The 25,645-nt window shown below is 36.0% G+C and overlaps 1 protein-coding gene across 1 annotated transcript in view; it reads right to left on the bottom strand.

Moving 5' to 3' along the window:
* CNTNAP2 (contactin associated protein 2) overlaps positions 1 to 25,645 on the bottom strand; it is a 2,243,420-nt gene that overhangs the window by 1,362,578 nt on the left and 855,197 nt on the right. Inside the window, exon 4 of the mRNA XM_050786136.1 lies at positions 3,246 to 3,393. Coding sequence (XP_050642093.1) covers positions 3,246 to 3,393 — 148 coding nt within the window. The remainder of the gene's footprint in view (positions 1 to 3,245; positions 3,394 to 25,645) is intronic.

Here is a 25,645-nt window from a genome sequence, read left to right on the forward strand (position 1 = left end):
TTTTATTTTTCCTTCTGTTCTTGTAATTGTCAAAGCCCAGTCTTGATAGAAAAGCCCATGACAGCACAAACTCACAACTTTATAAATCTACTTGTAACAGTGATAGAACATGTGGTCACAGTTTAAGTCCACACCTGTGGACTCCTAAGTGACCTCATTGACAATGTTTGCTTTAAAATTATTACTGTAAAAAAAGTCACATCAAAAATAAATACGTGTCTAGCAATCGTAATGAGAATGAAGAAGAGCCTGCAAAAACTACTTAAAACAATCAAATAGATTATCAATAGATAGATGATAGATACATAAATAGATAAATGGGAATCCATAGAAATATGAGCAAGATTCTTGAACAAACACTTAAAAAAAGGTATACATATGACAAATAAGCATAACCTGTTTTAAAAATCAGAAACATAACTAAAATGAGATATGACAAACACTCACCAGAATGGCTAAACTTTTAAACAATACTAAATATCTTAATTTGTAAGTATGAGGAACTCTAGTTAATTGTATTGGAGACTTTGAATTGGTATAACCAATTTAGAAAAATTTGTGTCATTATTGGCCAAAGGTGAACACACATGTATGCTAGTTTGTTATTACCACCCCCAGGTCTATACCCAACAGAAACATTTTTAGTAATTCCTTAGAAATAGCCAACATCTAGAAACAACTCAAACGTTCGTCAACATGAAATAAACAAATGATTGTAGAATATTCACAAGATAGAATCATACTGAGGAAAAGAAACTACTGTCTCTAATATCAGCATGGATAATTCTCAGAAATATGATTTTTAACTAAAGAAGTCAAGTGTAAAATAATGCATCTTTTATGACTCCATCTGCATGAAATTTTTTTTGAAAAACAAGAACTAATCTATGGTGATACAAATCAGGTGAATTTTTACATTTAAGAGTTGCAGTAACTGGGAGAAGGCCTGATCAGTGGTTGCGGTGTCTTGATATGATGTTTTGATTAAACTGTGGATGGTCAGATGGGTGCTCATTTTGCTGGGACTAAAAACAGGACAGTGATAGAGACCTTTGGCACTATACCAGACCACCTGGTTTCCCTTTCAGATCTATCACTCAGGCTATGTGCTTTTGGGTAAATTTTAACATTTACTATTTTTATTATGATTAACTCTATGAAATTATTTATCCCACTTCATCTCTCAAAGACCATGTCTTTCTCATCTACTGTGGTAATGCTACCATTTAATATGTTTATCATACATGAAAAGTGCTCATTACATAATTGCTAATAAAATAAATTGCACATACACATAGTCTCCATGAAAGATTTTATATATATATATGTGTATGTGTATGTGTATATATATATGTGTGTGTATATATATCTATATATGTGTGTGTGTGTGTGTGTGTGTGTGTCTGTATTTATTTACTAAAAGCTAAACATGGCTCTTAACAAAATTTGTGCTGGTCACAATTATATCACATTTTGTTCTGGCCTTCCCGTCATGATGCTCCGCTGAGAGCAAGACTATGTGTGAACTTGACACTCTATGAATGACTAGACCACATACGACCAAGGATTCTAATTTATGTTAGACCTCTTTTTGGGCCTCTCCAGAAATGCTAAATTTTCCTTCTAAAGAGCTACATTCTCCTGAAGAACTAAATCTTTTGTCTCTCTACTAATTTTATCTGCTACAATAAAATGGCAACCAAATAAACAGTTTTTGAGAATTTTTAAATGACCTCCATGACCCCTTTTTTGTAGTTTGCACATAACACTATTGCCTATGAATTAATAAGACGGTATTTGGGCACTATTATAGCTGATATTTTGACCAATTTCTGTTACTAACTTTATATAGAGGCGAAAGCTTCATATATTCTTTTATATAAAATACTAAGTGTCTAGTGTGTTTTAGAGAGCTTGTCCAACGGAGGCATTTGAAATTTTCTGCTTAGCGTGAACTCATTTTTGTGGGTTTATAGGAATGAGTAAGAAAGGGGCTAATAAGAGACTTTTTGCAAAACACAGAGGAACCAATCCCCTTCCTAGTTGATACCCAGCCTCTTTGTTCCCCCAGGCAATTGTAACAGCAGGAAGAAAAATTTCCAGGAATGAGGAAAGCATATTTTACTAGGGAAATCATATTTTGAAGCCAATGTTTGCAAATCATGTGTTCATAGATTAAATGTATACTGCCTAGCAGTCTCACAAAGAAACAACAACCACAACTAGAGATAATCTTGAAAGCAGTTCTGTGTTGGTATCGCCTTCACAGAAGCAAATAAGCAAAGATATATCCTCTGAAGAAGAATTCACCATCAACCTTGGTCCAAACAAGTTTCCACAGATAAAATTTTAAAGAAATTGAGGTCGCAGTAAAGAATATGGAGAAGAATTCACCATCAACCTTGGCCCAAACAAATTTCCACTGATAAAATTTTAAAGAAATTGAGGTCGCAGTAAAGAATATGGATAAGCATAAGGATAAGGATAAAAAGGACAGACAGGCAAAGGGGATAAGAAGAAAAAGAGGGAGGTAGGAGAGTAGGAGAAAACAACTACCATTTGCAAAAATTAGCAGAAACAAGTGACAGAAGAATTATAATCCCCCAGATTCATATGTTGGAATCCTTAGATATAAGCATAATGTATTGAAGAAATAACAAGAGAGATTTAAAATATGTTTAAGGGAAAATAACTTCTTTAGATGACCAAATCGATTTGAAAAACTAAATTAAATTTGGTAGAGAAAACGTCATTGACTTTAAAACCCAGTGGTTGGCTTCAGTATAAGAATACGCATAACTGAAGAGAGACACTTAGTGAACTGGAAGGAAGTTCTTCGAAATGTTTTCAAAACCCATCATAAAGACCCAAATACATAGATAACAATATAGCTTGCCCCTTTTTAAATATTTCATAAGACAAGGCAATTTTATTAATAAGCTTTATTATTTAGTCTATCGAACAAAAAAAAACTTTCCAAATCTTCAACCTAAAGTATAATTAAGATATAGTGACATGTCTGTTAGTCTCTGTGTGTGTTTATAATATACATTTATAACATACAAATAGGGAAACAACCTTTTATTTTATATATATATGTATCTATGCATAGATACACACATATGTAAATGAGAAGCTAGTTTATTGTCAGAGAAAGCAAGTAATGTGAAACAATTTTTTAAAAAACAGCTTATTATTTAAATAAAGATAAAACCTGCCACAAATTTAAATAACATGATACTCACAGTAAGAACAGCCATAAACTTCAATTCTGAGTCCAATGCGACCTTCTCCATTCCAATCCAGAGGCACGATGCGCACATAGCGGGCGATAACAGGATGCTGTAATTCATGCCGGACCACACCATCAGAGTTAACGTTTCCAGGAAATGCCTGGACAAGGAAATGGTATTTTAAAAATTGGGAAAAATACTTTAGAAACAATCATGTTCTCTATCTGCTAGAATAAACACAAATCTCATCCAATGGTAGGGCTTGCAATTTCTTACATCATAAATAATTTGAAGAAAGCTGCTTCCTAACTTTTAATTTGAAAATAAGTCCAGTTTGAAATGGAAAACAGGTCAGATTTTCTATAGTTCCTTTCATCCGTGTAAATATAAGTTAAAAGAACGAAAGACTAACTGGCCCCCTGCTGTTGTGTTCCATACACATTTAAATGAGTTCTAATATTTTGCATTTAATTTATAGAATAAATGATTTTTATAGAATCGAACCATATGTCTTGCTTTCTAAAATTCTCCTCCACATTTTCTCCCATAAAACCATTAGAAATTTAAAGAGAACATTTCGACATTAGTGAGATAAAGAAGAACAATTGAACACGTTGTGAAGAGGTCCGAGTTTTCTACCTTTTATTGGAGTAGACACATTTAGAGAATTTGTTCAATGGATCAGAAACATGTTAATTCAATTTTTCTCATTATAGAAGATTCCATCAAAAGAATAATTATCCAAGAATTTTCATCTGATATTGAAAGTTCACATTGTCTTTCCCCCCGCCGCCCCCCAGAGGAGAACAAATGGATTTTTTTGGGAGGCATACATAACATTAATCATTCAACAAGGATTTACAAACTATCTATTTCATAAGTTAGAGCAAGATAGTATGGGATATTCAGGGATGTGTGAAACCGTACACTCAGTACTCAAAAAAAAAAAAAAAAAAAAAAAAAACCATCTAATGAAAAAGAAAATGTCAGTATAAAGTTATAATTCAGGGAAGATTTAAAGAAAGAAACGATTATATTTTAGAGGATGTAATTCAAATAAATGAAAGCTTGCACTATTTTAAACATGAGCAGTTTCAGCTTCTTATATACATTCTAAATGTCCCTATAATAGAGAAGTTGAGGCTATAGCATTATCTTTTAGAAGATATTCTTTTAGGTTTATTTAAATTATCTTAAAATCATATAAATATGCATTCTAAATGTCCCTTTAATAGATAACTTGAGATTTTAGCCTTACCTTTTAGAAGGCATTCTCTTTTAGATTTAAATTATCTTAAAATAATACAAATAGAAATTTTAAAAATTATTTTTTAAATCATGAAAAGATGCAACACAGGCATTATATTACATTGTTAGTATGTTGTCTTCTTTGCCTAAGGACTGAATTTGCTTCTATCTAAAACCAGGAGTACGATCTTTTAAAAATTTTTTCTTTAATAATGATGTTTTAAAGTTAGACTACTAATACAAAGTAAAGAGTGAGAGATGTTTTTAATTAAAAAAAGAAAATACAGAGTAGCTTCGGAATTGAAAGCGCTGGCTTAAGTTCATCCAAGCATCACAAATGCAAGTTTGTAGTAGAAGATTTGTCACCCAACCCTCATTCTCCCATCAAATTCTTGCCCTCCGAAATACAAAATGTGTAATGTAAGGCCTAGTAATTATGAGAAGTATATTGAAAGATTTCCCCTGCATTTAAAAAATTTTATATAACCTTTAGATGGTACCAGCAATCCACATAATGGATAATATTTAGTCTATGACATGGACAATTACATGTTTTAAAAATTGGAATGTTCTTCAGTGATGATTCCTGCTGTGCTCTTCTTGGTTTTCTCAAATGAGCTGCATACTACCACTGCCTTTTAAAAATAGCCATACACTTCTGTAATCCATAAAACAAAACTATTTGAGCAGTAGGTCTTGCATTTTAACACTTAATAGAGCATCCTCATTGCATCCTGCTGACACAATTTCATCAGAAAAAAAAATTTCTAAAAAGACATTTTCTTTGTAGGAACTTTTCTAGCCAGCTGTTAGTTTTACAAAGAATCTAAAAATCTAACCAAGTATTCTATTAAACCATGGCTATATTGTAAGATCTCTATTGGGTTCTCCGACTTCAAATGCAAGAACAATTAGAAACCTTGACCAAAATCATGTGAATTAAATCTACAATTGGATAGGTGTTAATCCAAAATTCATGATCTTAAATAATACTCAACAAAAGCCACCGAACAATTTTAACTTGAAAATTAACTATATGCTTAGCATGTTGCTAGGTTTTATGTCAATACTCAGAAAAACAACAACAAAACTCTCCTGAAACACTATCTCTAAGATGTGCAATCTTATGAGGCCTAAAATAAAATCTGAAAAGATATTGCAAAATGCAGCATTAAAAGGAACTATGGAAGTACCTGATGTAACTAGTAATTTTACCTATATTTGGAGTTCCGTGAGCTTATGTAATCAGGCAAATTCTACAGAGTTAGAGCTCAGCTGCATAGAAGGACAGAGCGGTGTTTGAAAGACAAGAGAGAAAGGGCATAGGATATATTGAAGAATAGGTTGGCATAAAGGAGGATTTCAGACCTAGGGTATAAGACTCAGAGTCCAGGGATAGTTATGCTGAAATTTTGCTCCGTATGGGTAACTTCACTAGGACTTAAAAAAAAAATACTTTTCCTTTGCCCTGTATGTCTCACAAAAAGATTTGATGAGCTAATTTATAAAATGAATTTTTGAACTAAGATTGTAGATTCTCAGGAAACATGAACCAAGGGTGTTCAGGACTAGGCAACCAGGACTAGGAATAAAGACACAAGTCTAACTGGGAGAAAGTATTTATGTTGAAAAATATCATAAATGTTTTAACAGGTTCTGTCTGATCAGAGACAAAATAATATAGCATGTGTTGTTGTTGTTGTTGTTGTTGTTGTTGTTGTTTCAAGACAATAAAAGTCATACTGAGGAGATCCAGGGTAATGGGAAATCATACTGGGAGCAAGAAGATTAGCAACAAGTAATTGAAGGTGAATACCAATGTGGTGGCATGGGCAATAAATAAATAAAAGGCAGATGTGATATTTCAAAAGAAGAATTATTAACGTCTTGAAAGAAGGGAGTAGAAGATATAACCAACCTATTCCAAGATATTAGTGTGCAGGCATTGGTGACAGAAAAGGGAAGAGAGGGAATGATATGATCAACATTTATTGCTTGACTGCTCAGCAACCTCTTCTCTTTGAGTAATAGCATCTGGATTTTCTTTAAAAAGTTCACTCTTAATATTCTACTCTTGCCCGGGTGCAGTGGCTCACACATGTAATCCCAGCACTTTGGGAGATCAAGGTGGGCTGATCACTTGAGGTCAGGAGTTCAAGTCCAGCCTGGCCAACATGCTGAAACCCTGTCTCTACTAAAAATACAAAAATTAGTCAGGTGTGGTCATGCACACCTGTAATCCCAGCTGCTTGGAAGGCTGAGGCAGGAGAATCACTTGAACTCGGGAGGCAGAGGTTTCAGTGAGTTGAAATCACACCACTGTACTCCAACCTGGGTGACAGAGTCAGACCCTGTCTCACAAAAAAAAAGAAAAAAAAAATTCACTCTTAATCCATATGATGCTAGAGAGGCAGACATTACTCCTTACCACCAGGGTGGGCACCTAACTCAGTGAGACTCAGTTTTAGCCCTTCTGCTAAAATGTTTCATTCATACATTTACTTATGTATTTATTCATTCACCCTTCAGTCACTCAGGGGATATTTGAGAGTCTTCTATGTAGCAGATATTGTTCAAATCAACAATGTAAACAGAGTTGCAGTTTTCATGGCATTTATATTATTAAACTACATAGTGAGCTTTTTTTTTCATAGGCTTTTTGGCCACTTTTGAAAAGTGTCTGTTCATATCCTTTGCCCACTTTTCAGTGGGGTTGTTTTACTCTTGTAAATTTGTTTAAGTTCCTTATCGATGCTGGATATTAGACCTTTGTCAGGTGCAAAGTTTGCAAACATTTTTTCCCATTCTGTAAGTTGTCTGTTATACTCTGTTGATAGCTTCTTTTGCTGTGCAGAAGCTCTTAAGTTTAATTAGACCCCATTTGTCAATGTTTGCTTTGTTATGATTGCTTTTCGTGTCTTTGGCATGAAATCTTTGCCCATTCCTATATCCAGGATGGTATTGCCTAGGTTGCCTTCCAGAGTTTTTATAATTTTGGGTTTTACATTTAGATTTTGGAGAAAAGGAGATACTTATACACTGTTGGTGAGCATGGAAATTAGTTCAACCATTGTGGAAAGCAGTATGATGATTCCTCAGAGAGCTAAAGGAAAAACTACCATTTGACCCAGCAATCCCATTACTGGGAATATACTCAGAGGAATATAAATCATTCTACCATGAAGACACATGCATGCAAATGTTCATGGTAGCACTATTCACAAGAGCAAAGACATATAATCAACTGAGATTGGAGAAAGAAAATGCGCTATATATACATCGTGGAAAATTATGCAGCAATAAAAAAGAATGAGATGGAGCTGGAGTCTATTATCCTTAGTAAACGAACGCAGAAAACCTAATACACATGTTCTCACTTATAAGTGGGAGCTAAATGATGAGAACTAATAAACAAAGAATGAAACAACAGATACTGGGGTCTCCTGGATAGTGGAGGGTAGAAGGAGGGAGAGGAGCAGAAAGGATAACTATTGGGTACTGGGCTTAATACCTGGGTGATGAAATAATCCATACAACAAACCCCTGTGACATGAGAGTTTATCTGTGTAACAAACCTTCATATGTACACCTGAACCTGAATATATATATATATATATCTCACACATACACACACATATATATGTATACATACATATATAATGCTGACACTATGTTATATGTAATAAGTACATATTGTTATATATGTTTTATATGTAAATCATATAATTATACAATTACATATATAGTTTATGCAATGGCCAGAAAGGCAAATGGCACGAGCATACTGTGCCTGTTTTTAGTGACAGCAAGGAAGTCAGTGTTGTTGGAAGAGTGTGGAGAAGGAATGAACACAGGAGAATATGGAGAGGTCAAGAACAGAACGAGGAGGACCTGTACATTGTGATCACGCTCCAGATTTCATTTATGTGTGCTGGAAGTAAATCTATTGGAGAGTTTTAAGCAAGAAAGTTATACATCTTATAATTTTTAACACTGAGGGCACTAAAATCCCCATCTCTGAGAAAAGAGAAATTCCTAGGAAGATAGGAGAAGACAATAGCCTGATATAAAACACAAAATGATAGATGAAATAATATGGTCAGAAGTGCTTCAGAGGCTGCTTAGGGAGGGGAGATTTGGAACAGTGGTGTGGAAGAGCAGCAGGACACCTACCACACCTTGGGATCCCAATGCATGGCGAGTCAGAAGAAAACAAACCAAACTGTAGGAAAGGAGGCGCTCTTCCCACTGAGCTTCTGTTGGCCATTTTGAGTGGAAGTCAGAGAAAGACAAAGTAAGCACATCTGCGATGACATCACTTGAGAATCTAAATCCAGAGCTTGCTAAGGCCTTTTGGATTATTTGATCTGTTTCCTTATTTGTTTGTTTCTGAGCAACTGAAATAACATTGACTAATACAACGATATTTGAAGGGAAAGATAATTAGTGAAGATTTACTGCATTTGAGATTTCACCAGCAAAATTAAAAGATGTTGTAGACATTTGAGGTTTAGGATAATAGCGTTTTACCTAAGGTTTACCTTTGCTTTACTTATGGAAAAATGCATGCTATATGTTTTCTTCAGGATTCTCTGCATCAATAGTTTGTACTTCTATTATTATTTTTATGATTATATATTTTTTTAAGAGACAGGGTCTCGCTCTATCACCCAGGCTACAGTACAGTGGCACAGTCACAGCTAACTGTAACCCTTGAATTCCTGTGATCAAACGATCCTCCCTCCTTAGCCTCCTGAGTTTTTAGGACTATAGGTGTCCGCCAGTAGACTGTGATTTTTCCACTTCTTTTATCCAAGCATGTTGAGATTTAAGATGCTTTCCTAACTGAAGCTTTAAACGTTTCAAAAGAATGCCATAGGCGTGAACCATCGATTGTCTTGAATACAAAGGTATAAATATATGTGAAATGTCTCCATAAATATCAGTATTTGGTAAGGTAGGAAACATAAAAGGAGGTGTAGCCATTGATTTAATAAAAAGTCTAACATTTATATATCTATTATTTAAAGGGTTCTAGTATAGTCTATTGTTTGTCAGGGATGCTATTTTTTCAAGTCAGGAAACAGACTCAGAGAAGTTGGACAACATGGTGAAACCCCGTCTCTGCTAAAAATACAAAAAATTAGCCAAGTGTGGTGGCATGCACCTGTAATCCCAGCTACTCGGGAGGCTGAGGCAAGAGAATCACTTGAACCTGGGAGGTGGAGGTTTCAGTTAGCCAAGATCGTGCCACTGCACTGCAGCTTGGGCAACAGAGTGAGACTCCATCTCAAAAAAAAAAAAAAAAAAAAAAAAAAAAAAAAATTGGATGCCAAATACCTAGTAAAGACAAACTCGGGACAAAGTAACAAGTTCTTCCACTCTCTTCATTTGAGAATCAAATTGTCAACTAGAAATAAATATCTTCCCATTTATGTACAATATATTTTATTTTTGATATTTAATATTATATATTTGAATATCAAATTCTGATGGATAATTTTTATCATATCACTTTTTAGATGCACATTTGATTTCTGGCCTATTTATTAGTATATCATGTTTTCATATTTTACTTCTCTATTTTTTTTTCTTTTTTTCTTTTTTTTGAGACGGAATCTAGCTCTCACCCAGGCTGGAGTGCAGTGGCGCGATCTCCGCTCTCTACAAGCTCTGCCTCCTGGGTTCACGCCATTCTCCTGCCTCAGCCTCCCGAGTAGCTGGGACTACAGGCGCCCGCCACCATGGCTGGCTAATTTTTTGTATTTTTAGTAGAGACGGCGTTTCACCATGTTAGCCAGGATGGTCTTGATCTCCTGACCTCGTGATCCGCCCGCCTCGGCCTCCCACAGTGCTGGCATTACAGGCGTAAGCCACTGCGCCCGGCCTCTATATTTTATTTCCACAAATTTTTACAAAATCAATACTATGTTTTCTCATACATTTACCTAAATCAAGCTTCTTTTGTGATTATCAGCACCCAAACTCCTCTGCAGTTTTAATACAAGTAATTTAAAAGTTTGAATGATACTGTTTCCTAAAAGGAAAGAAGAATTTGTCAGCTAGGGGGCATCTTATTTAGTAAATACTAAAGTAAAGAATAAACTGTCATAGGTCTTGAAAAGGAGCATTTTTTCACATAATTTGGCTCTTTTAAAAAATCATTTATACTTTTCCATATAGGTGTGAAAACAAAAAAGAAGATACACAGCTGAGTTTTTATAAAATCTTTAAGATTTGAAACCTGCATCAGAAATTACAAACTTAAAGCAAAGTTGAATCTTTTTTGCATAGAACAATACACATAGAACAATATACTTTACAACTAAACCTTCATTTAGACAATTAGTATACAACAAGTGCTTTGAAGATACATAAAAAATGCCAGCCAAATTTATCATTTAAGTAATAAAAAAATCCATTTACAACAACTTGAGAACTTCATGTTCTTGCTATTAAATGTCTCTTAGAGGCAGTGATTTGTATATATGCTTAGAATAGGGTTTATTATTATAATTAAGATAGCATATATGTATCTCACAAAGCTTGATGTTAAGGAAAGTTAAAATCAATATAATAAAATGCTAAACCTATGGTTCTACTTTTAGAGTTCTTGTCTTATAAATTGTGCAAATACATACCAAAATTTAGAACTTTTTAAAAACATATTGTAAGTCATCCACAATGTTAATTTTAGAGTAAACATCACTGAAGTTTTAATAACTGAATATTTTCCACTAGGTGCACTATTTTTTCCAGCTAAAACAGTATTTAAGATGGTCTAAGACGTAATGAAGCAAAGCATTTCTGCAAAGTACCAGACAGTAAATATTTCAGGCTTTGCAGGTCACATGCCCCTCTATCCCATATTATTATTCTGTTTTCTAAATACACTTGTGAAATGTAAAAATTATTCATAGTTCACAAACTTTAAAAGAACAGGCGTGGACAAGATTTGTCCCATGGGCTACGGTTTGCCAGCCCATGGACTAAGAGGCTTTGAAATTAAATCTTTCTTGCAAGTTAGATAGGATGCACAAGGCTAAGACTTTCCAGCCAGTTGACATTTAAGAATCAGCAAACTTTGGAAAAGTATTTTGTAATCACTTGGAGCATATAATGTATCAAACTGGAGGAGACTATATAAAGTATTAGAAGTATGCTATGTGTGATGCATGAACTAACATTTTTTCCCTCAAATTTACTATTATGGGGTTTGAAGTGTAACAAAAATTATTCTGATGAGAATAAGTATATTTATTCCTAACTAAAACCTCATTTTTTAGGAGACCTAACATAAAAGATCATGAGCTCCTATAGCGAATGAATGAGACTCTGTATCTTCACGTAAAGGTTTTCCTTAAGACTAAAAAAAGTGCCTAAAACAATTAGCTATTGTGTAAGTAAATCTAGGAAGAGCTTTTCGCGTACTGACAACAGGTCTCACAGGTGGGAAATTATGTGAGGGAAACAACAAGAACGACTTGAATGTTTCCTAAAGTGAGAGATCTTATTTGCTTAAAACATAAAATGACTTTGTGGCATTGAAACACATATTGACTATTCTTTATGTTAATGTACTAAACCTGTGATCATTATAATCACGTCCCTTTCATTGAAATTTTATTTCTTGAAAGATTTTAGATTTTATTTTCCCCATGCTAACAACTTATATCAAAAGGTTGAAATAGATTTTCCATTTTGCGGCCTTGACGTGAGTTTCCAGGACTAGCTATATTCCCTGCTGAGGCAGGAAGATAAGAAGGACCTTCATAAAATACTGCACCTGTTACCCTTCCAATCTGGCCTCATCCCCTGGAGTCGCTGCTCATCGGTTTTATCTGGCTGGCCTCCCACATCGTGTAGGAATCAGCTCAGACAGCACTTCCTGACAGGAGGGACCTTGCCTCACCACCCCTCAATCCCCTCGTTCCATAGGGTGCCTCATAGTAGGAGATCAGCAGGACTTTTTTTCTGAGTACCAGTTAGGACTGTACTGATCAAAGCAGGATCTAGTCAAAACAGAATGCGATATGGGAGGGGGGCAGAGAAGTGCTGGATAGAGAAGGGCAGGGTCCTTGGCGAGGGCTCCACCCTCAGGCCTGTGCCCAGGGAACTAAGTGCAGACAGGCATTTCTGTTTTTGCGCTCAAATGTTGCATTTTCCAAGACCACTCTGGCCGGCACACCCCTCATCCTATGCCTATAAAAACCCCAAGACCCTATAGCAGACACAGACACAAGTGTCTGGACATCGAGAGGAGCAGAGGAGTGGAAGAGCACACGGAATTCGGCTGAGGGCAGCTGGAGGAGAGTCCGGTAGCTGGATGGCACAGATCTAGGGGAAGACCATCTTCCCACTCCATCCCCCTTCTGACCTTGCCATCCACCTTGCTGAGACCTGCCCCCACTCAATAAAACCTTATACCCATTCTCCAAGTCCACATGAGATCTGATTTTTCTGCTACACCAAGGCAAGAACCCAGGATCCAGAAAGCCCTCTGTCCTTGCAATAAAGCAGGGGGTCTAATTGAGCTGATTAACACAAGCCACCTGCAGATGGCAAAACTAAAAGAGGACAAGGTAACACCCACACCCACTGGGGCTTCAGGAGCTGTAAACACTAAACCCTAGATATCGCCATGGGGTTGGAGTTCCATGGCCTGCCCGTCTGCATGCTCCCACTACGGGTTTGAGGCTCCATGACCTGCCCCTCTGCATGCTCCCACTATGGGTTTGAGCAGGGGGTCACTGAAGAAGTGAGCTACAGCCCTATCACACATCCTGTGAGGGGGAAAAGGGAAAAGTCCTGTTTCATATGCAGTAAATAAACCAGCCAAAATCAAGATGGCAAAGAAAGCAACCTCTAGTTGTCCTCGCTGTTCATTATCCGCCAATTATAATTCAATAGCACACTAAAAGGCCCTCCTACCAGCACCATGAGTTTACAAATGCCACGACAATGCCAGGAAATTACCTTACATGGTATAAAAAGAGAGGAATCCTTGGTTCCGGGAAGTCCCCACTCCTTTTCTAGAAAATTCATGAATTACCTAGCCCTTATTTAGCATGTAATTAAGTAGTAGCTATAAATATAGCTAGCCAGCAATCTACAAGTGCTACTCTGCGTATGTCCCGCTCTGTATATGGAGCAGTCATTTTTCCCTACTCTGTTCCTCTAATAAACTTGCTTTGCTCGCACTTTACTCTGTTGGCTCACTCTTGAATGCTTTCCTGTATGAAGCCAATAACTCTCCTGGCTAAGCCCCAATTTGGAAGTTTGCCTGCATCAAGAGCATCCTGTGCTTCTTTTTCTTTTCACTCAATTGTGATTACTTCATTATGTTTTTCATTAACTCCCTGACTGATTCAGAAGTATGTAAGTCAGCTGTGAGGTTTCAGACCACAGCTCTTTGGTCCCTGTGTATCTGATGACCACAGTGTTCAGTGGTCAATACATGTGCTTAAGTAAATGAATATAAATGTGCATTTCCAAATTCTCATCTATTTACATTTCATAGGCTCTTGTTATTTCTGGATGCACAAAAACCAGTTCTGTTAGCATTGGTAGTTAAAAACCATATATTTGATAATATCTTACAGGAAAAAAAAAATAGAGCATGCTAGACTGACTCAGAAAGACACCAGGGTAATGTATAAGGTTTTCCTAGTTGTAGGGGGATGCCATTATAATTATGTAATGTGGCTAGGTGTCAGAGATCATGGGATAAAAAGAAAACAATCATGCAAAAATCTGGAGAGAATTGCTAGGAGAGATGTAAAAATTAACCCCCTACCCCAATCATATCTAGCTTGTTCACTTGGGTAATTCACTTGAACTCTGCTAAAAATATACTCTTTTGATTGCAAAACCATGTCAAACACTGTGAGACATGCCAACATATTCCATATATATATGCAGCAATACCCTATTTGGACCCTACTGCTCGTGACCCAAATAAATACATCTTGTCTTCTTAATTTTGTCAATGTTCTGAAAGCATTTTAGAATCATCATACTAGAAGCATTAATTAAGAACAGCATTATTTTGCAAGCAATAATTTGACTTTGAAAATTAATCAAGTAAAATCTTAAAAATCTGATTCTTGATTCCTTCTGTTTATTCTTTTTTAAAATTTATTATTATTATTATACTTTAAGTTCTAGGGTACATGTGCATAACGTGCAGGTTTATTACATATTACTTGTGCCATGTTGGTGTGCTACACCCATCAACTCGTCAGCACCCATCAACTCGTCATTTACATCAGGTATAACTCCCAATGCAATCCCTACCCCCTCCCCCCTCCCCATGATAGGCCCCGGTGTGTGATGTTCCCCTTTCCGAGTCCAAGTGATCCTTCTGTTTATTCTTTAGGGGCATCACGTGATGATGTATTCAGTAAGTTTCGTTCTTTGTGATCATTTGTTCTCAGCCTACTCAACCAGTGCACTGTCTTTTTAATTGCTTTACTGCCTCCCACAGTTTATTTATCTCCAGGCTAAGTCCCTGGCAGAAGAACAATGGATTCCTTTCTTACTCTCTGACTCCCTCTTCTTCCTTCTCTCCAACTTCCTTCCTTTTTCTCTCTTCTTTTTTTCTCTTTCTCTCCTTCCTTTCATCTTTCTTTTTTCCTTCCTTCCCTTCTTTCTTGTTTCCTTCTTTCCAGTGGTTTACTGTAATACATGATTGTTTTTTGCCCACATCTAATTTCAGTATAGAAGGAAAAGGGCAGAGGAGCACTGTTCCACACAGTCATTCAGGGATCCAGGCTCACTTCATTTGGTTCTCATTATCAACATCTGATTCTCAAGTCCACCACAGAAAGAGAAGACAAAACATATAGGAATGAACTTAGGGTTTATGGCCAGATTTGATAGAGAAAATATCACTTCTGCACACAGTCCATTGGTCATGTATCATACTAATCAAACCTTAGTGTCCAAGAGACTGGAATATGTGCCACGGAAGGAAAGTGAAACATATTTGATAAATGCATAGTGGGGTTACATGATGCTCATCCTGAAATTCTGTGCTTACCTATATCATAATACTTATTATAATGAATAGTAAAACTATAATGTTTATTATTTGATCTCTCAGTGAAACTGCAGACTGTTCAGGGAGCAATATGTCATTTTTTTAAAAGAGAATGATAATAATTTTAATACAGTAAACTGAAAACAAGTGAATAATTTGATTAGTTTTGAGAAATGTATTGACCCATGTGATCCTCACTCCCCATCAAGATATAGAACGCTTTATAATCCCAGAAATTAGTCTCATCAATCCCCTCAGTCAATATCTTTTCAATTAATGTCATTCCTCACCCTATGCATACAACTTTTCTGATTTCTATAACCATAGTTAATTTTGCCTTTTGTTTTGACAGAGTCTTGTTCTGTTGTCCAGGCTGGAGTACAGTGGCATGGTCTCAGCTCACAGCAACCTCCATCTCCCACGTTCAAATGATTCTTCCACCTCAGCCTCCTGAGTAGCTGGGACTACAGGCACGGGCCACCATGCCTGGCTCATTTTTGTATTTTTAGTAGAGATAGGGTTTAACCACATTGCCCAGGCTGGTCTTGAACTCCCGACCTCAAGTGATCTGCCCACCCTGGCCTCCCAAAGTGCTGGGATTACAGGCATGGGCCTCTGCACCCAGCAAATTGTGACTTTTCTTGAACTTCATAATAAAGTAATCAAACATCACTGGCTTCTTTCACTCAGAATAATTTTGTTAAGATTTCCCCATATTGTTACTATTAATAGCACATTTCCATTTTTCTGTGTACTATTTCATTGTATAAGTTTACTATAACCTGTATCTATTTTTGTGTTGATAGATACTGGTTTCCGGGTTTTTTTACTAGTATAAATAAAATTGCTGTGAGCATTTGTTATAAATGCCTAGGAGAAGAATTTCTGGGTGACAGAGTGGATGTATATTTGAATTTCCAAGATATTGACAAAATGATTTTTCAGATGATAATCTAATATAGCATCAGAAATCTGTTTTAAATTTGTTTCAAATATATTATTTTTCTTTCCAAACTTCCTTTAATTTTCTCTTTATCCTTCATGTCAAGTCATAAGAAAGGATGAAAATTAGATAAATGCTACCCATTTTGTGATATTTTAAATAAATATTTAGACAAACTAAGAAAAACAAATGTAACATTATCAATCTTAGCAATGTTAAAATACAACCTAAGAGGCAGAGGTTTGGAGGTAGAAATGGATAAGAAAATGTAGAAGAAAGGACATGGTAAATAATATACTCATCTTCCAAGTGAAGAGTCAAATGATATTACCAAAATTTGACAGAAGAGTAGGCCAATTTGAAAGCATATTATTAAATATAACAAAATTAATCAATAGAGAATTTAAAATTTTTTTTTGAGACAGGGTCTTGCTCTGTAATCCAGGCTGAAGTGCAGTGGTATAATCACAGCTCACTGCAGCCTCAAACTCCTGGGCTCAAGTCATCCTCCCACCTTGGCCTGTTAAAGTGCTAGGATTACAGACATGAACCATCACGACCGGTCTTAATATAACTTCTAAAAATAGGTCAGGTGTGTGGAAAAGTAAGGTAGCTAACTAGTAATTGACCCAAGAATTCATTAACCAATAGGTACTTTCTAAGTTGATAAGTGAACAAATTGATATAAAAGTATAAAGGGAGAGTGGAACAGGAAATAAGAAGATATTGGGGAAAAAAACTTTTGCCATTAAATGAACTTATTTCTCTAAAAATTGATTAAAAATACTTATCTATATGCTAGCTTGATAAAGATATGAAAAACCAAAAACAATGTTGTATAGGAGGGTGTCTAAAAATTTGGCTTTAAAATTTCTGGCATATCACATAATTGCAGACAGAATTAGTTGCAAGGTTCATCTTACCTGTTAAAATAAAATCTAACCAGTTGCTTGAAGAAGCATAATACTCAAGACACTGAGCCCAGAAAGAAACTTCCCAAATCCTCACATCAAAGAAACTATGCTACATAAAGAATGAAGTGTTCAAGAAGATCTGTATAAAGACAGCAACAAATGTCAGAGGAAATACATTACAGTTTTCCTCAATGTAGCCCCATGGAAAAACGCCAAACCTCAATTCAGTAAACACAAATTTAACCAATACTTTTGATGCAATAACCAAAACTTTTGATGCAGGTATTCAGCTCCCTACTGACAAGCTTACTCTAGAAATTGTTTACAGTATCTAGAAGAACAGACTGCATTGCCCTCAGGTTATCCTCCAAAACCATTGCTTTCACAGGTTTTTGATCAGTATTAACGGCAGCAAACATGATAATATACTCCTTGGAAAGTACCTGGGATAAAATATTTTTCTAAATGTGGAACCAAGTGCCTTTTATAAGCATACAATTAACAAAATTATCAAATTTTAGTTAATGTGAGAATTATTTGTGATAGCAAGGTAAATTACCATCTTTCAACTTTATCTTTTTCAAAATGTGAGATTCTTTAGTTGGATAAATTTATGCCATGAAATATTAATAATTCTAATACTAGATGTAATATCTGAGTTGAGTATTAATAACTTTACTCTTCCTCAATTTAATATGTGTCCATTTTTATTGTCTATTGCATGATAATATATTCTGAAGGTAATGTTTCTTCAGAATATAGAAGAGTCAAAATAAGTGACAATTCCTGGGTCTACAGAAGCCATTTTTTCCAATATACTTGGATTTCATCTTTCATGGGAAGAAAAAAAACCCTTTTTACATTATGTTTCTCCGTTTGTACTATGCCTGGTTTTCTATTCCCTTTCACTGCAAAACTTCTCAAATAAATGCTGTTTGCTCTGTTTTTCCCTCCTCTTCCACACTCTCTTTAAGCTTTAGCATTTGTTCATTGCTGTTTCTTCTTTTGAAACAAATCAGAAAAATCACTCATAATGAAAAAACTGATGATAATGAAATAATTTGTTAAAAAATTTTTCTTGAATATCTCCCTTAGTCGTCTTCTCCTGGAATCTTTCTCATTCATGAACATATCTTATTTTGCACATGTCTGTTTGATCTCTGATTGCTTCTCTTTATCTTCATTGGATATTTTTTCTTCTTCTATGGATTATTAAAGTTCATGCTGTTCTTGCTACCTCCTCACAGGTGACATCATCTTTTTTGTCTTCAAATGTAAGCTCAACAAGAATATTTTCCTGTTATTATCTGTTCCCTTCACTACAGAAGCCATTTTTTCCAATATACTTGGATTCCATCTTTCATGGGAAGAAAAAAAACCACTTTTACATTATGTTTCTCTGTTTGTACTATGCCTGGTTTCCTATTCCCTTTATTTTCTGACCTCCTGAGAGCCTGGTTGCTTTATGCATAATCAGTCCAACCTAGAAATATCTCAAATGTATATTTACTGACAAATGGATTAATAAAGTGTGGTCTAGCCACAATCTACTACCAACTGGCTTTCTTCCACAGTCCAACAACGGACAAATCCTACTCGGGCTGTTTATTCCGATCTTCTCATCCAACTCTTTTCTCCCTTGTTCCATTAGCTATACCTCTATGGTGCCCCTGTATTCCTTAACATCTCTCTAGGCCTCAACTCTTTTAATGAGACAAGCCTAAAGTCTTGATTTCAGAGAAAAAATAAAGAAAACAAAAACTCCACCAAATGTCTTTTAACTAACTCACCTTTCCAACTCACTTCTTCAATTACAATATTGCATTATTTTTTATTGACCTCCCAAACTTCTTGAAGAGACAATTTCATATCCAACTTCCAAGGATAGAAGCTCATTTCCATCTCTCTTCTATTGTCCTTCTATTTAGTCTCCTGCACTAATAAAATGAAATCTAAGCCTTCTTTATTAGTTTTAACCCTAGGGAATCTTTTTGGTGCAGTTGGTATTCTTGTAATTCCTTTTCTCCATGAGACTGATCCCATTTGTATTCTTGCATAAGAATTGCGGACTTTTTCAACGCATCCTCCTTCTAGGAAGTCTCATTCCAATCCAAATATTGGAGATTGATTTCCATATCCACATCTCCAGCGCTAGGTTGGATTTTGAGATCTAGGCCTGAATTTCCAACTTTCTATTAAACATCTTTATTTAAATGGCTGCAAGATGTTTAAAAAATGTCTTTTTATCATCAAAACTGTGTTTATTTTCTATTGTCCTCCCACACCATTTGCTGATGCTGCCATCCTCCGAGTCCTCCAGCCAGAATCTCTGTTGCATCCATGGCTCTTGTTCTTCCTCACTCACCTTCACAATGTCCCAGGTGCTGGAGGTCCTGCCTCTCCAGTAATGGCTTTTCACGCGTGTGGCCACTGTATTTGGTCAAACCCTCCTTCTCCCCTGAGAGCTCTCAGAATGCTCTCTCTGCTTCCAGTCTCTCCTCTAATTCACTTTATATACTATTCAAAAGGGAAATCTTTTTAAATGAAAATCTCAATCTGTGAGAACCAAATTACCTAACCTAAAATACAGATGCAGGTTGCCTTTTGTTCATACTTCGGCAACTCAATAAGTTGAAATAATAATTTGCACAATTATCACCGTATGTTTTGTTTATGGGATGATAAATGATTCACTTAACAGATTCTTTTCAACAAATTAACATAACTGACTTAACTGAAGAAATATGTTGGTTATTTCGGTGTCATTTACATACAAACACAGGGTTGTTTTTAGAATTTGAGTTAAGTAGCTGGTTATAGAGCTTCTGATTTACAGAAGACCTATACAGTTTCCATCTTTAATGCTTTCTTTTATCATGAAAGATTATCCACTTCTTGTGCAATGTGATGGGTATTACTCGAGTGATGCTATATTCCCTTGTACATATGAAAATTTTATTTGCTTTCTAAGCTGAATAATTTAAAACTTTAAATAGATGGCCACCACTTTAACTTCTGAACACATTTTCCTCAATTAAGGGGAAGAAAAAGTGACATGAGGAATAAGCACACATTGAAGATAAGTAAGTCCTCTGATGTAAAGCTATTGTCATCAAATGTTATCCAGAGCAAGTTTTTTTTTTCTTTGTTCTGTTTTGTTTTGTTTTTCCTCCTGGAGTAATCAGGAGAGAGAGATGCAGGTTTGCAATAATTTTTAGGACTATTGCTTTTAGCACAGAGACAAAGCTAATAAGCAATGGGTTTTGTTAGCCAATTACATACAAACAGAGATTCTGAGGAATAAAAAAGTAGAGAGCTTATTTTGAATCTGCCTTTTTGAATAAGTGTATCAAAAAGTCCTCAAATCAAGGAGAAAGACTTAATAGTCATTAGCTTATTTTGAGAATAAAACAGTGGTAATTAAGTCTATTTTATTCAAGTTCTCATTGGAAAATATCCTGTGAAACTAACCAGGAGAAAGGTAGGAATGATAGCATCCTGGGGAAAAATAAAAAGAAAATGAAAGAAAGTCTCTAACAGAAAAAAAAGACATTCCAAGAATAAACTCAGTGTTATTTGAGACGATGTATTCATTTCCATATTTAAGTATTATTATAAATAGGAAGGAAACATTTATGAATTATGTAAATAAAATTCTAAAACATTTTATATTTCTTAGCAAAAATTAAACCGATGGAAAAAGCATATGCCATTCATAATGTGTTTTTCATTTATTTAGATGTGGTAATATTTTGTTAGTGGAAAAAGCAAACAAAATTATACTTTGGGATCCTGTCATCTTATTTATATAGTTTTGATATTAGTATTCTACTGTCATTTCTTTTACTCAGATACAATCTATCTATGTTTCACACAAACACCTCTGCATTATAATGCTTTCATACATATTTCAGGATCCTATCTTCAATTTTATATACACTAAGAACTTTCAAACAATGTAAATACATTCATATTTTGAAATCCATAAAAAAGATATCAGACTGGGCACAGTGGCTCCCAGCACTTTGGGAGGCCGAGGCAGGTGAACCACTTGAGGTCAGGCATTCCAGACCAGTCTGGTCAACATGGTGAAACCCCATCTCTACTAAAAAGGCAAAAATTAGCCAGGTGTGGTAGCACACACCTGTGATTCCAGCTACTTAGGAGGCTGAAGCAGGAGAATTGCTTGAGCCCAGGAGGCGGAGGTTGCAGTGAGTTGAGATCGTGTCACCGCACTTCAGCCTGGGTGATACAGTGAGACTCTGGCTCAAAAAATTAAAAAATATATAAAAATTAAAACAACAACAGCAACACATCTATGTCAAGCAAGCACATACATTCAGCTATCTGAGATATATACATGTAATGTGTACACACACATACAGAATGAGACAGGGACTTTAAATCACATAATAATCTGTAAGTTTGATGGGTTTTGCCTTTAGGTTTTAATTTGAAATAATTTTAGACTCACATAGTAGTTGCAAAAATAGTTGATGATATGGCTTGCATATGTATCCCCGCCCCAATCTCATGTGGAATTGTAATTCCCAGCGTCGGAGGTGGGACCTAGTGGGAGGTAATTGGATCATATGGGTGGTTTCTTTGCCCCTCCCCTCCCCTCCCCTCCCCTGCCCTCCCCTCCCCTCCCCTCCCCTCCCCCGCTTTCTTCTTCCTTTCCTTTTCCCTCCCCTCTCCTCCCCCCTCCCCCACCTCCCCTCCCCTCCCCTCCCCTCTCCTTTCCTTTCCTTTCCTTTCCGTTGTTTTCTTACAGAGTCTGGCTCTGTTTCGCAGGCTAGAGAACAGTGGCGTTATTCCGGCTTATTGCAACCTCGGCTTCCCGGGTTCAAGCGATTCTCCTGCCTCAGCCTCTGGAGTAGCTGTGATTACAGGGGTGCGCCACCACACCCGGCTAACTTTTTGGTATCTTTAGTAGAGATGGGGTTTCACCATATAGGTCAGGCGGGCCTTGAACTCCTGACCTCAAGTGATCCACCTGCCTCGGCCTCCCAAAGTGCTGGAATTACAGGCATGAGCCACGGGGCCCAGCCACATATGTGTGCTTTCTAATGGTTTAGCAGGATCCTCCTTGGTCGCGATAGCGAGTTCTCATGTGACGTGGTTGTTTAAAGGGTGAGGCACCTCCCCCTCACTCTCTTCCTGTCAATCCAAGCATCAGAAGCGCCAGCTTCCCCTTCACCTTCCGCCATGATTGACGGTTTCCCGAGGTCCCTCCAGAAGCTGAGCGATGCCAGCACCATGCTTCCTGTACAGCCTGTGGAACTGTGAGCCAATGAACCTCTTTTCTTTATAATTTACCCAGTCTCAGTATTTCTTTATAACACTGTGAGAATGGACTAATACAGTTGAGTTCCTATGTAACCTTCCCCCGTTTCCTCCAATAATAACATTCTACACAATATGGTACAATCATGAAAGCCAGAAAATTGACATTGGCACAATAAAATTAACTAAACTGCAGATTTTATTCCGATTTAACTAGTTTTTATGAACACTTTTTTGTTGTATACAGGTTTTACCAGTTGTATAGATTCGTATAACCACCACTGCAATTGTGATATAGATGTTCAATTACCCAAAAGTAATTCTTCCATTTTAAACGTAATACAAATTAGCAGAATGTGCTTGAGAAAATCAGTTTGGCTGTCATTTTTTAATTTAGTCCTCACTATAGCGTCCATTTTTTAAATTTCTTGCCACTGACGGGCCGATTTGTGACTGTCATTGGATTAGATATTGGATACTACATGTTCATAATAAGCATATAAAGAAAACAAAAAAGACTATATCTAAAGACTGTGATTAAGTTCTGAATAAGACAAGGTGTTCCCAGCTGAGTTTAAACTGTAACGGGAATAGGAGATTCGGGAAGTAAAGAGAGGAGTATAACAGTAACTTATCTCCAGCTTGGCCCTATAAACTACACATGCAAATTAGTAAACCAAGAGTAGAGGGAAAATGTGGGAATAATAGGCTTTTAAAAAATAATTTTAAGGTGAAAACCAAATAAGTTTGGCACATGAGGACTCAATTACATCTCCAGTGGTGACGGCAGGGGACTCAGAAGGCAACTGGCAGTAAACTTGATGCCCAAGGAGGGCAGAAGCCTAAAAGACGTCAAGAGTAACTAGGAGTTATGGCTGAAGAGTAGCAGATCCTGGCAGAACAGACTTAGTGATGAATAAATTCTCTGGTTCATGATGCCAAGAAATTAGGGTTTGCTAGGGGTTCAGGAGGAATACAAGTGGAAGTATGTGAGGCTACAAAATGACGACAGTAGAGATCCTTGTGGCGATGGAAGTATTCTGTATTCTTAACATATCAAAGTGAATATACTGGTGATGACTCCAGTGTTACAAGATGCCATTGGAGGAGACTGGATAAAAAGGATACGTGGCATCTTTCTAAAGTCTTTCTTACAAAGGCGGGTGAAACTGTAATCATTGCACAATAAAAATTTAATCTAAAAGATTATATGTTAAGCATGATAAATGGGTCCTTGTACTATCAAAATTTGTGCCTCAGAGTTGATTTTTTTTGGTCTCAAAATGATACAAAATTTCTAAACAAATGTTAGCACATGTAGGGAGAGAAACAAGCATGCAATTGAAAACTCCCTCTTCAGTGCATGAAGTTATCAGTTGCCTTGCCCATGTTCATCTCAGGCTTCTTCCTCTTTTATGTCCCTAAAGTTGAACAACACGATAAGGTTCTAAAAGCTTCATTCTTTTATGCAAATGTTTATCATGAAGCAAGGAACCCCGAACTCTGTACTGCAAAAGACAGGCCTAAAAATTTTTAAAAATCATCTCTTCAAATTAATTCCAAGTTATGATTAATGATTCTTGGTTCCATAGAAAACAAACCAGTGACCTCTATTAAAAAGAAGAGAGTCAATGAACACCAAATATGTACACCAAATATAATTCATTAGAAACATGCAAGTGACCAGCATGGCGGTGTTTGATGAATATAATACAATGAAGTTCTTTGATTAAGAAGATAAATATCTCCCAAGAAGAGTCCTGTGTCTGTTTTCCAATTTGAAGGAAAAAAAAAAATACGTTGGCAAATTCCACAAGAATGATATTCAAATTGGGATACAATTAGTTTAAATATTTTGTTATAGATAGAACAATAAACACATGGAAACACATTAACAGAATTTTCTCCAGAGATCTTATTTTATATTTAGGTTAATAATAAAAAAATAAGAACTGTGTGTGTGTGTGTGTGTATATATATAGCACATATACTTGTGTGTGTATATATATAGTACATATATAAAAACACATATAGTACAATATATGTGTATATAGAGAGATTACATATATATGTATTATAAATATATACAATTTATGTATTATGTTTGTAGATAACCCTAAACACTTCTGCATAGTGAAAATCCAGGCCAGTAGGGAAACTTTTCCATAAACATGAATATGGAGAAGCAGAAAGTGGGCTTACATGATCAATTTTGGGTGATTTTCTAAGGGACGTTGGGTAGGAAGCTCTTCAAACTTGTATTTCTGGAATAGTGAACTCGTTACAGCTGTGGACTGATCTAGGCGTCATTGTAGATTGCTCCTGGCAGGCAATGACTCACTGAGCTCTTACAATGAAATCAGGGACCAAGGAAATGAAATGGGAAGCTTTATCTCTGAATTGTAAAATTCAGTGTTTCTATGAGATACTGTTTGTAATTCTGGTCACCAATCGCAGCAAAGAAATAACAAAACTCTGGAAGGTCTAGATAGGGTCTACAGGATAGCTAACGTGGCCAAAAGAATATAGAATCTTTCATATATATAAAAATAAGAAAAACTTGAAAATATTTTCATGACAAAAAATAAAAAAAGAGAGAAAATAGGGTTGCATGGCCATACCTAAAATATATTCATAAATACATAAATGTCAAGTACATGAGTGTCCTTCATGGTTGCTGAAGTGTTCTATCTTTAACCCTCTGTGGGTCAAAAATTGATTTAGATTTGATGAATGCAAATAAGAAATTGTTATCAAATGTTCAAGGGGTTAAAAGCTTAGGAGAAAAACAAGGTGTTACATGACTGAGGCAACATTTGGAGATAACAAAAACCACAAGGAGGTAAAGCATAATAAGATTAAGTTTGTTGAATGTTTGTGTAAATATCTTTAAGTTCCAAAGTGAGTTAAACCAGCAGGAGGAGGAAGAGAATTTAAGAACACCTTGATTTGAAGAAGCCATGAGGTTGTTTTTTAACTG

This window comes from Macaca thibetana, chromosome 3 (genome assembly GCF_024542745.1).
Source record: "Macaca thibetana thibetana isolate TM-01 chromosome 3, ASM2454274v1, whole genome shotgun sequence".
NCBI lineage: Eukaryota > Metazoa > Chordata > Mammalia > Primates > Cercopithecidae > Macaca > Macaca thibetana.